The 11713-nt window shown below is 48.2% G+C and overlaps 4 protein-coding genes across 4 annotated transcripts; 1 reads left to right on the top strand and 3 right to left on the bottom strand.

Annotated features, from left to right (window-relative positions):
* Positions 1-51: 51 nt before the first annotated feature.
* On the bottom strand, positions 52-958 carry MELLADRAFT_70220 (uncharacterized protein; the record flags this gene model as incomplete). The annotated part of the gene is made up of 2 exons (XM_007419575.1): positions 52-622; positions 681-958. The coding sequence occupies 2 exons, from the start codon at positions 956-958 to the stop codon at positions 52-54; spliced, it is 849 nt and encodes a 282-aa protein (XP_007419637.1).
* Positions 959-3244: 2286 nt separating this feature from the next.
* On the bottom strand, positions 3245-3849 carry MELLADRAFT_88115 (uncharacterized protein; the record flags this gene model as incomplete). Its single annotated transcript, XM_007419574.1, has 2 exons — positions 3245-3346; positions 3418-3849. 2 exons carry the CDS (start codon positions 3847-3849, stop codon positions 3245-3247), a joined length of 534 nt encoding a protein of 177 aa, XP_007419636.1.
* Positions 3850-4344: 495 nt separating this feature from the next.
* Positions 4345-6514, top strand: MELLADRAFT_70219 (uncharacterized protein; the record flags this gene model as incomplete). The annotated part of the gene is made up of 5 exons (XM_007419576.1): positions 4345-4373; positions 4514-4826; positions 4900-5277; positions 5345-5525; positions 5709-6514. The coding sequence occupies 5 exons, from the start codon at positions 4345-4347 to the stop codon at positions 6512-6514; spliced, it is 1707 nt and encodes a 568-aa protein (XP_007419638.1).
* A 733-nt stretch (positions 6515-7247) lies between these two features.
* On the bottom strand, positions 7248-8422 carry MELLADRAFT_114596 (uncharacterized protein; the record flags this gene model as incomplete). Its single annotated transcript, XM_007419573.1, has 2 exons — positions 7248-7529; positions 7664-8422. 2 exons carry the CDS (start codon positions 8420-8422, stop codon positions 7248-7250), a joined length of 1041 nt encoding a protein of 346 aa, XP_007419635.1.
* Between the last annotated feature and the right edge of the window lie 3291 nt (positions 8423-11713).

Raw genomic sequence — 11713 nt, 5'->3', positions numbered from 1 at the left:
GCAAGAGTTTTTGCCTGCGATAATCGAGTGGATGCCTCCCTCACACGCATCTCAGTTAAATCCCGCATACCAACACTTCCTACCCGCCAGTCTTTGATAATCAAACATCAACTTCACTCCACCCAGTAATAGATCACATCCAAGAATCTTGAAAACATCATTTTTGCTCTGAATGTGGTGTATCTTATCCAATACCCTCCAGATGTCATCATCATCCACGTAATCTGTTGGCCTTAGCTGATCGGCGTTAGTCATCAATTTTTGATGGTGTTGCTTGACGGTCAGAGTGAGCAGGTCAGCCAGCTGGATCAGTTCATTACGGCGAGGTGGTGGACGCTTGGGGTTTTGATTGAACGTTGGTGCATCAACCTCGGCATTCTCGTCTTCAACAGTATCCCAAGAAGCCATTGGTGCGGCGACTTCCAAATGTGGCAGAATATCCGGATTTTGAAGTCCAGCTTTGAAGTTGGCCATGGTAAGCCATTTCATTTGTGCAGCCAACTTCCTGCATACTTCAGGCTCACAATTTGAGCAATGGCAGGCACACATTCCCGCTTTTTCTTGTTGAAGTTTCTCTTCTACATAGATTTCTTTGTTGTCACTCATGGGAATTCTTCCAAGTCTATGTAGAGGAGGAATTAGCCTTGCACAGTTTGAGTTACATTTAATCAAAAACATACAGGTTACTCAAAGTCAAGGCAATCCGCAAGCAGACTGGAGTTACAGCCAACCCATCCATTAGATCATCATCAGAAAACTCCTTCAGGCCTTCAAAATCTGACACCGAGTTCTTTCCATGGAGACGTCTCTTTTCAGTGTAGAAAACGGTGAGGCCTGGTTTACCATTGCGTCCACATTGTCTGATAATTTGAGATACGGCAGCAGCATCTGCCCTTCCAAATTGGACACCTGGCAAACTCAGGTCCAATTTCGACCCAGACCTAAGGCTAAAGTACATGCAATGATAGGATAACAAGACGCTGCGTAGTTGGAAATATTATTGGTCTTGTCTGTAGGCCCAGTGTTTGAGTGAAACCTGCAAGCAAAGGTGCTTTTGGGGTCCCTTTCACCTTTCAGAACCCCTCGCGCGCCATTGAGTACCTTGAGTACCTTCTTGGTTGACTTTCTTGTATTTGAATAGATTGAAGTAGGTGGCAAATCATTATCAGAGACTTTGCGTTTCAATGCGAAATTGGAGGAGAGATCTTCAAGGGATGTTTGTGATTTCTGCATTGCTAATCGAAGAATTGTAATCTCAGGACGACACAATTCACCTTCCACATAATCAATATCAAATCTTCAAATCTTTAAATTAGCATAGATTAGATCACGGTGTCTTGGTGGACATGTGGCAGACATCAAAAGTATTGGGACTCGATCAGTTGAAGCCAACCACATTCCCATTCTTCCATAAGACGGACGGAAGATCCCTGAATCTTGAACACTCTTCACCCATGCAAGGTGCTTTTTCCCGCTCTCTACAATCCCCCATGTATAGGTCATATGCGCTTCATCAATCACCTTCAAAACCAAGCAATCGCGAAACCACTGAGAAAAGTACATCTGCTTCAATCTCTCGTCGTTGAGAAATATTTCCGGGCTCTGTACAGAATAACACACAATATCAGAACCCTGAGATTGTTGGTGAATAAGCTCAGATCAAACATACAACATATAATACACTGTAAGCACCGTTTTTGCAGAGAATTGGAGTATCGCTGGAATTGGGCGAAAGCGTCTCCGGGCAAAAAATGACCCAGACGCCACCATCGGTTGTACGTCTACATACCGAGCCCCACCGAGCCTGTGATGTGGAAGGTGGCTCTGATTTATACACACCGTACCGGTACAGCGAGGTGCCAGTGAAGCTTGTTCTACAAGCTCTTACTCTCTCTTACTCTTCTTGCTGGTGAAGTTGAGAGTACAACATAATTGTTTCTAATATTTGCAAATTGCAAACAACACTCCGAAGAAGGGAAGTGTGAAAATACTCAGACGGAGATGTTGGCGGACAAAACCTCGTATTGTCAGATCAAAAAGGTGTTGAAAGAGCAATAGCAAGGTGTCAAGCGATTGAGGATTCCCTTATCGAATGGTGCTGAATAGTGACCAAGCATCACAAAGATGATTGATCTAATCCTATTAGACTAGGAGACCCAAAGTAACAAGAGCCTACAGGAATGTACCAAGAATCATGATCTCATTTCATTGACATCGTAGCTGATGATGAAAAAAAGGAAAGAACGATCTAATGAAAAAATGAAAAAACGAGAACGCTTGTTGGTTTGTCATACGCTTATTTGGCCATAGCTTATGAGCTTATAATTGAACGCCTGAACATCATAGCTGTCCAGTAAGTTCCTCACATGTTGCTCTCTTTCTCTGCTCACTGATTCTCCTGGGCCATCAGATAGACCAAGATTTTTTGCTTGCTCTGCCTGAAAGCACGTCTGAAGAAGCTCGAATATCCTGGTCAACGTGAGTCTCCGTGAGCTCCGTGAGTTGAGTGGCAATTTGTATTGAACTACTCTTACAGCGAGTATAGGTTTTGTACAGGCTGTCTACCTTTTCGCCCACTTTTGCCCATTTCCAACGATCCTCGAATGCTCCCCGTTTTTGATATCATCCACTATTATATCTGAATGTTTCGCATGTACAATTGAAAGCATTGATTCCAACGGTGATCTTTTCGCTCACCTGCAACAATAAAGATGTACAAGAGTCAGATATCCAATCTGTATATTCCTCCCTCAGTATATAAGAAAAGTAAGGTTCTTGACCAAACTTAACTAAGTCCCTCTTGAGCGAACAAGCCGCTCAAACGAGGGACTTAGACGCTATCTCGTTTTTTTGGCGTGAGATCGGCCGGTACATCTGGCCAAATTCTACGCATCTCACTGCACTCAAATCTCGCAAACAAAAGCTCACATAGTCTCTAATGAAAGACATTCGCACTCTTGCCAGCTAGAATTTGCCCTTCTCGGATTTTCATCAACTCAAAAAACATGAAAGATAAGACAAAAAATTGCTTTGGGCCTAAGACCGGGGCCATAGGTCTACACATGACGCTGCCATGCTGCGCGTCAGAAAGGTTTCAAGCCGAATCAAAATCGTTAAGATCAAACAGCAGTTCTTCATGCCCAGACACCTTAACCACAATGCATTTTCTGCAACCTCCGAGGCCGAATGTCAGCATTAGGCATGGAAACACGCGCTGAGCAGCAAAGGCCACATACTTTATTCATTACTCGCTCAACAGATCCGCAAGCAATTCATCCTCATCAGACCCTGGAGGTGGTACGTTGTCAGGACTCGGAGGCGGAGCGTATATCTCCAGCTCCTCCAACTGTGGCCACAAATAAATATATCATCAGCGAGCCAGTTCCTTCGACATTAAGACCAGCAGAGAGCTCTTACCTCTCTGTAAATATATAATTTCCAGACGTTGTCCGCGTTTCCAGAAGTGTATACAATGCCTTTGATCATGTTGAGGAGGATGATGATACGACCTCGCTTCGCGTCATCATTCGCGAGCCATTCAGTGCGATAAGGTCTGAGTTGAACATGATTGGGTTTGAGTAGAGTATGCAAGAATCGCAATACGGTCATATTCTTCTTCACGATGAAGTTGTAGATATCCACAGTTTTTTCGATACGTGTGGCCTCACGGGGGGCCCCAGTGGACCCCCAGTCCGACTTTTGACTTGCCAAATTGATAAAATCCGCAATGGTTAATCCTTCCAGCTCGATCGCCTGCTTGATTCTGAGGAGGGAATCAAGCCAGGGTTCTGGCTCGAGTAGGCTGGTTGGTCTGGCCGCAGTGGAGTGGTGTGAGGGGTTTGGCTCCATGGGTAGGATGGACGAGATGTGCCAGTGGTCTGCCGCGGGTTGATAAGTCGAGGACTGACTATATAAACCAGCTGGACAGACAGCGCTCTGATGTTCGGCGAGCAAACAGAAAACATGTTTCCCGAAGCGTGGACAAGTTTATAAGTTACTGAGGAAGATGAACCGAAAGGTATGATGAATACCTTTCAGGCCAGTGTATGAGCCCTCGAAGTGATGTCAACGCGTTTGAGACCTGGCTGCCTAGCGCGTGAGGAACAGGCAAAGCCCATCCACTGCTTCGGAAGACTAACCATTTGAGTCATATGAAACGTGAGGCAACTGGTGTGACGCAGCTACCCCATGGCCTGACCCTCGCTAAAGCTCACAAGTGCTTCCATCCTTTCGGTTTGGGACATTGGGCACACTATACGACGTCGCCACCTGAAACATGAGGGGGCAGATATTGTAATATAACAAGGTATAGTTGTTTACTGGCGCGTCACGACTCTAAACAACATGAGAAGAACATCCTCCCAGTCGGAGAGGTATGTGGGTGTCTGTGCCCTAGAGCCAATAGAATGCTATTAGATTAGGCATGGGTGGTCCGTTTGCCCGAGGGTATACGGACAAGTTGGTCCCTAAGCGTCCATCCCCCTCCTGGTCGCTGAGCTGTCCACACCGAAAGACATTTGTCTATGCCTGACATGTCGTTAAACGCGAGTGTTACACTGGAAAGTGGTTCACCTAACAAGGCCACCCCCGCGACAGTGCGAAATACGATATTGATATGTGATTTCATTAATCAGCTGAAGATGTCCCCTAAAGAATTCATGGTTACATTTCTATCTTCGACTCACGAAGAATTGATCTATCGCCAACGCCTAAGCAAAATTGGAATGGGTGCGAGGCAAACACGATCGATTTTCCGGAATCTGGCAAGATTGACGTCGGCATCCAACAAAGGGCGCGATATATGGGAGAACCTGATTCTTGACGAGGTAAGCTAATCAAAGAACAATACGTACCTGAAAGCGTAAACCGGACGTAGTCATGAACGAAAACATTTTGTAGGCATCGAGAATAGTGAATGACCAAGAAGTGACCCGAGGCGCCTTCCCCACTGGTGCCTTTGTGAGCTCAAGTACTATTACGCCGGATTTTTTTAGTGATGGACATGAAGCGATTAGGACCACCCAGATTCAATCGGGGATGAAATTCCTTCATGCGCTCATCCAACGGAAAATCGCGCACGCTATGAACAAAAAGGATCTGGCCACCTGCGAAGACGACGAGGTGAACGTGGGTGGACCTGGCTCACTCTCCGACGAAGCACCGCTTGGGGAAAGTCAAATCGAGGGTGCGGTAGATGAGGCCACCGTCCTATCAATGGAGAACCTGGTGGCAGTCAAATCCACGCCGAGCTCTCAGGCTGCCCATAAACTTGCAAAAGTGAGTGAAACATGAGTACCTGGCACCGAATTATTCCCTGACCGATGTTTGATTTCGCTGGAGGCAGGTGCCGACCATGGTGTGCGCCATGATAGCGGTGACTTGCAATCGAAGATGTAACGCGATCCCTGTGGCTAACGGCCTCATGACATTAGCAAGCGGGGTCTCGTGCCGGGTTAATGAATGGCTTCACGCGCTGGGCCTTACCACTTCGAGGACGGCAATTCTTCAGGCTCTCGAACACTTTCGTGTGTTACAGGAAACGCGCATGATGGACTTATTCAAACTGAACCACAAACTCCGGCCTCTGTTGTGTTATGACAATGTGGATATCAATTTGAAAATTCATAAAACTCGAGTCGAAAAAAATACTCGCCTTTTCCATGGCACATGGGGGTACTTCAAAGTCATTGAGCCCTGCCTCTTACAAGCGATACCGCCCGATACCCTTGGACTGCCCGCCTTTTTGGAAGCCATGCGAGCGGCTGACCGTCGACCGGTCAACTTGGGAATGTTCACGCCGTCGCCTGCCGAGAGTCAACACTGGCGATTAGCTATCAAGGCACAGCTGTCCAAGTGCATGAGGGAATATATTGAGCACTTGCCTGGCGGACTTCACGCTCAAGACCTGCCGGCTTTGGTGGTCAAACCACCTGAAATCGATCCCATCGCCATGCATAAGCCCAATATACACTTCCTCAGGATGATGGATGCACCCGATTCATCAGCTGAGGGTGTGTCACGTGTTCTTGACCAGATCATGGGTCAAATTGGTCTCGACAACGATGCTTACTCGAAATCCCTGTTGATAGCGGGCGGAGATGTCGGCTCAAACCAATTGGTGGAAAGCCTTAGGGTGAAGCGACATCCAGCCGTCGACCCCGTTGAAGGCTTATCGTGGGTACTATCGGTTTTCGGTGGTGCCCACACTAATTGGAACTTTACGAAAGCTTTATGGACTCACCATTGGGGACAACCGGATAAAGCAGAAGACACCGGCGTATGGCGATCCGCGTTTTCGCTAGGTTTGGAGTACAAGAAGCCAGTGGCCACCCAGGACTTCAACACAGTCATGCGGTCATGCCACATTGTGCACAAAGCCAACATGGTGTTTGTACTAAAGTCAGCGCGTGTTCACTCCATGCATAGCCAAATGTACTCACCCAAGTCCCATGCGTTAAAGACAGGCGATCGAGTCACTGGACTCTCTAGACCTCAGGAAACAGGCCGACTGTGACAGACTGCTGGACCACGTATGGGACACGTATTTCGCGGCACCTAGCCTGGAGGCAGCCAGAGGGGCGCCGGACCCAACGCAGTACAATCTACGATTGCGCTTGCGAGATTTTGGAACCGTCGTGGAAGCCCACGCTGCGACACGGGCAGGCGACGTTGGCCGTTTGATGGCTATGTGGAAACGGTGGTCCGTCATGGCGCAGGGATTGTCTGGCCTCTCACATTACGGCCGCCATATTCCGCGTCTGGTCCTCCTTTTGGAGGAAGACCTACCCAAACCGCTCGCGAAAGCCATCAAGCATTCCATTCTGATTCCTTCGAACAAGAGAGCGGACCACTGGCTGGCTATAGACGAGTATATGGAGATACATATATGTTGGCTTAAATATCATTACGACACTACGGTGAGGGCTCGGGTCACAGCTGTTCAATGGGTTTTAGGACACTCACTTGCTTCCCCCTCCATGCGTAATACTATGGAGTGATTATTTTCTCAGGGGCGCGGAACGGATATTGACAGGCTGATACTGAGAATATCAAATAACATTCAAATGGTATGTTGAATAGTTCATTGAATTGCAAAGATCATTACTAACAAATATGCGTGGCCCACACTGCGTATGCTACTAGCTACGGAAAATGATGCAGCTCATCAAATCGGAAGCGGGTCAAAAGATCACATACCAGTCTAACCAAAACGGTATCACCCGCACGTCGCTCGCCCTGTTCCTAGCCTATGCTGCAGAGGCTTTGGCCCAAACGCCTGCAAACCGTGCCCGGCCGCCACCGCAGGTCACCAACGTTTGGCAAACGGGCATGCGTAACATGATCAAGCTGACCTTGGCAGACAAAGCCGCGGGTCGATCTTCCCGTTTTTGATGGGGTGCTGAAGATGTATTGTCTTCTTGGGTTAATGACGAAGTTCCGATGGATGATTGAAACGTTGGAGATGCCCAATTTTCGGGGAAAGCAATCCTATATAAGCATTGTTTGTTACACCCATAGGTGTTTGAAGACTTGCAGAACGTACCTGATTCATAGGTGATCTCATGCGAGGGGTATCGCCGAGTGTGTCTTCAGCCACACGTTTGTTGGGATTGTGCGTAGGTGAAATGACTGCCTGCCTTGGGGTAACCGCGTCCCTGCCCACCAAACTTCGTGCGTCGGCGGTGATTTTGGCCTGAGAACGACGTTGCCTGGCTACCTCTTTGGCCAATGTGTCGGCTTCTTTGGCTTGATCTCGTGAGACTTTCAACGCCTTCTTCGCTTGTTCTGCCCTGGCCTTGAGCAAAAGAGCCCCCTCGCAAGACTGGGGTACCTTGTGATTGGTGTGGCCACGAGTCACAGACGCTCTTCGGCTCTTGGCTTCGTCAAACGTGGGTCCGGTCCGCAGGTCGTTCTTCCACTGACAGAAAGCCACAAAGAGATGGTCAAATTGAGCAGGTATCGCCTCACTGGCCAGTACTAGCTCGAAGTCACTTGGCTGGGTTATGATGTCTATATTCTTCGCGATATCCCATGCCAGGTCGCGTCCAAAGAAGTCGTCAGGACTTAGTTCTGAAGATTCCGGGTACTTGAGGTAGAAAAAAGAGTGAAACGCGCGCTCCAGTCGGGTAACCAGAGATTCCAGCATCGGTGAGTCCAGAATCGGATCATCTGTCCCACAGACGCTGGCGACTGGGCGTATATCCGCTGAAGGAGGCGCTGCTGGGACAACGGCAAGGCCTTGTACCAACACGTTGAGCTCGCTTTCACTCATGACGAGGGCTTTGTCGAAATTGTCTTGGGTCATGGCGGGCTGCGCCAGCCACAGCGCCTCGGCCTCGGCAGGGCGGCAGTTTGAACAATCGCAGGCGGACATTCCGCTGGAAAGCTGCCGTTGTGACTCTTCGATGACTGCCGAAGACATCGAATCCAGCGGTATGTACCCATGTCTAAACAAGGCATCCGCCACAGTTAACCTTATGTAACCATATGGAAGATAAATATGAGCTAACCTGAGGTCGACTGCAAGCGCCACCCTAAGGCACACCGGTGTGAGAGCAAGAGCGTCCATTCGGTCGTCGTCGCTCATAACTGTGGGATTGGTGAAGTCGGATAACTCGTTCTTGCCATTGGTCCGCTTGTGCTCGACGAGGAGGAATGCTAAACCCCGCCTCTTGTCGCGGCCAGATCGCCCAGCCATTTGAGTGAAGTTGCACGGATTCTGCCTCCCCACGATTATGACTCGCCTGACTCGCTTCCAGTTTTGTCCAAGGCCGAGGGCCAAAGTGCAACATATCACTGCTAGGCCGCCTCCAACAAAGCTTGCAACAGTATCCAGCTTAGTCTTCGGTCCCGTGTTAGCGTGGTAACGGCGCGCGAAGTCAGAATTCGGATTCCCGGCCTGGGCAGGGTGTCCGCGAGCAGTGTGTATCATAATCAAGTATTCCAAGGTGTTATTCTGCGTCCCAGCATACAAAAGAGTCGGCACTATTGCGTTGGTTGGGACTATAGTATGATGAGGGAAAATGCCGCGGACCGATGCCTTGAGTGGGCGCTTGAAAGTTCTCCGTATGAGTCGAATCTCCGGGCGAGTTAGTTCGGCGCGTGGAAATCGGACGTCGCGTGAATCCAGTTTAAGATTTGCTAGTATGGCATGGATGTGAAGAGGCGTGCACGTCGCTGACATTAAGAGAAGAGGTATAGTAGTAGATGACAGAAACCGCCGGGCGAGTTCCCCATAAGAAGGTCGAAAAACACCTCCGTCCTGCACGCGGGTATGGCTGGCCAGGCGTTTGGCATGGCCACTCTCCACGAGTCCCCATTCATAAATCATATGGGCTTTGTCCACAACGTTCAGAACAAGGCGGTCTTGAAAGCGTCGGTCTTGCCACATGTTGTCGAAGATCTTACTCGTCAAAGCCACCTCCGGGCTCTAACCGACTCCAAACGTTAAGATGTCAGGTTTGGACTTGATAGCACGCGTGCGTGAATATGAACTTACCACATATACAAACGGGAACCGCCCTTGCAGTATAAGATCACAATTCTGCTTTGTGCAGTTGGGGCCATTCAAATTAATGCTTCCGAGGTTGACTTTAGTTTTTTCGCTGACCTGGAGATATTCGATGGTTGACATTCCCAAATTGGGTGTCAGGTTATTGTTCCACCGACACTGTAATAGTCTGCGTTGCGAGCTTACCTGATCATCCCCGAGCGAGTCTAAGGGATTGATACACAGAATGATTGGTGCGTACTTCACATAATCGTGGGCAAGGTAAAAGACCTCTGGCACGCGGCTTTTGCCAAAGCCGGTGCCTGCTAATAAAAACACGGTTCGACCATGTAAAAGGTGGACCGCGGAATCGATTTGCTCGTGTTTGCCGTCGTATCCATAACGGCTCTGAAATAAATTGTTGATTGCCAAATTTTGGCTGGCCTCGCTAGTGTCTGTAAACTCTTTTTTTTTGGGGGGTCGCAACGTGAGTGACTGGCTGATATTTGTGTGAGACATCAAGGCCTCTTGGGTCTTGCTGTGGCTTTGTCGTAGCATCGTGAGGCCTGAGGAAGTCGGAGTGGTGCAATGGCGGTGGTGGACTTGGTGGATTTCGCGCGTGTCCCCAACAAACTGCAGTTTGCCCAATCGGTATTGGGGGTTTTGTCCAAAAATTACAAGTTTGGGACGTGAGTTGGGAGTTTTGGGCGCCGCAGTGGTGTCCAGTCATGTACGGCCCCGGTCTTAGGCCCAAAGCAATTTTTTGTCTTATCTTTCATGTTTTTTGAGTTAATGAAAATCCGAGAAGGGCAAATTCTAGCTGGCAAGAGTGCGAATGTCTTTCATTAGAGACTATGTGAGCTTTTGTTTGCGAGATTTGAGTGCAGTGAGATGCGTAGAATTTGGCCAGATGTACCGGCCGATCTCACGCCAAAAAAACGAGATAGCGTCTAAGTCCCTCGTTTGAGCGGCTTGTTCGCTCAAGAGGGACTTAGTTAAGTTTGGTTCTTGACCTGATTATCTCCGAGAGCATCCAAAGGATTTAAAACTAAGAAGGTCTCCGCAATTCTAGTTTTCCCGAAGCCTGTCCCCGTATGAAAGAATACATCATGTCCTCTGACCAAGCGTTCCACCACCTCAACCTGCAGATCCTTTGGCTCTTGGTTGTAACGATGACGAAAATAATTCCCGATCCTGGCACGAAGTGTCACCAAGTTTCTCGAAGTATACGTGGGTTCAGTCTAACACGACCACTGGGTGCTGTGCCCTGCTGTCCGTTTTCCTCTATATCCGAATCGCCAGCCTGCGGATCGTTCGTGCTGAGTTCAGGAGGTGTCATCTGCAAGAAGAAGAAGTTGGTGGTTATGTGGCAAGACTACCTCGACGTTGGCCGGACCAAGGCTAGGTGAATTCATTTGAAGCAGTTTAAAGTAGAATTTTAACTAGTAACTGACGAGAATTCACCCAAATCACCTCACTCAATCCTCTTGCTCTTGCAAAAGGACTCATATTCAGTCGATGAACTTTGTTCAAAGATCAGGATTGTTCATTAGAACAATCTGAAGAGTTTGGTCTCTTCAGATATTGTGTAGTGTCTAAACTACGGAAGGTTTGGGAATGTATAGTTCATTTATCCGAGCGAGTCTCATCGGGCTCCTGCTCGCCCACCAAAACTACACGATAATACGCAAGTCCCTCTCCAGGGCACCGAGCTTGTGAAGGTAAGAAAGCCCCTGCGAGTTTGGGACTTGTCCTAACTTAACACTTTCACCATGACCACTTCTTCCTCCTCACCAGAACCTTCGAGCTCCGTACTGGATAGTCCGTACATAGATAGTCCTAGTATCCACTCATCTCATCTTACACAAATTCACTCGGCTCAACCTAGCTGTTCTCGATCGTCTGGAAGTTATCTTTATCAGGGCCATCGACCTGAAAGCTTTATTCTGAGGGATGGCGATGATGGTTTGATGCTCGAATGGCGGGCACGTCAGCGTACTTTTGATGGTAAGTGATATACTTCTATATATCATGCTTTCATTGAGATTCCTAATAAACTAGAGCTTTCTTCGATTTCAATTTAAACAGGAGCATATCTTAGAACTTCTCTCACTTGCTCAATATGTGCTTTGTTCATCTTGAAATTATCTTCTAGAAAGTTTGATAAAAGTAAATGCTTCTCACTTTACCTTTTAACTCGATTCAACCAGTAATCCATCTGAA

Source organism: Melampsora larici-populina (assembly GCF_000204055.1).
Source record: "Melampsora larici-populina 98AG31 unplaced genomic scaffold MELLAscaffold_253, whole genome shotgun sequence".
NCBI lineage: Eukaryota > Fungi > Basidiomycota > Pucciniomycetes > Pucciniales > Melampsoraceae > Melampsora > Melampsora laricis-populina.
The sequence above is the reverse complement of the archived record's forward strand: the minus strand, read 5'-3'. Positions and strand labels throughout refer to the sequence as shown.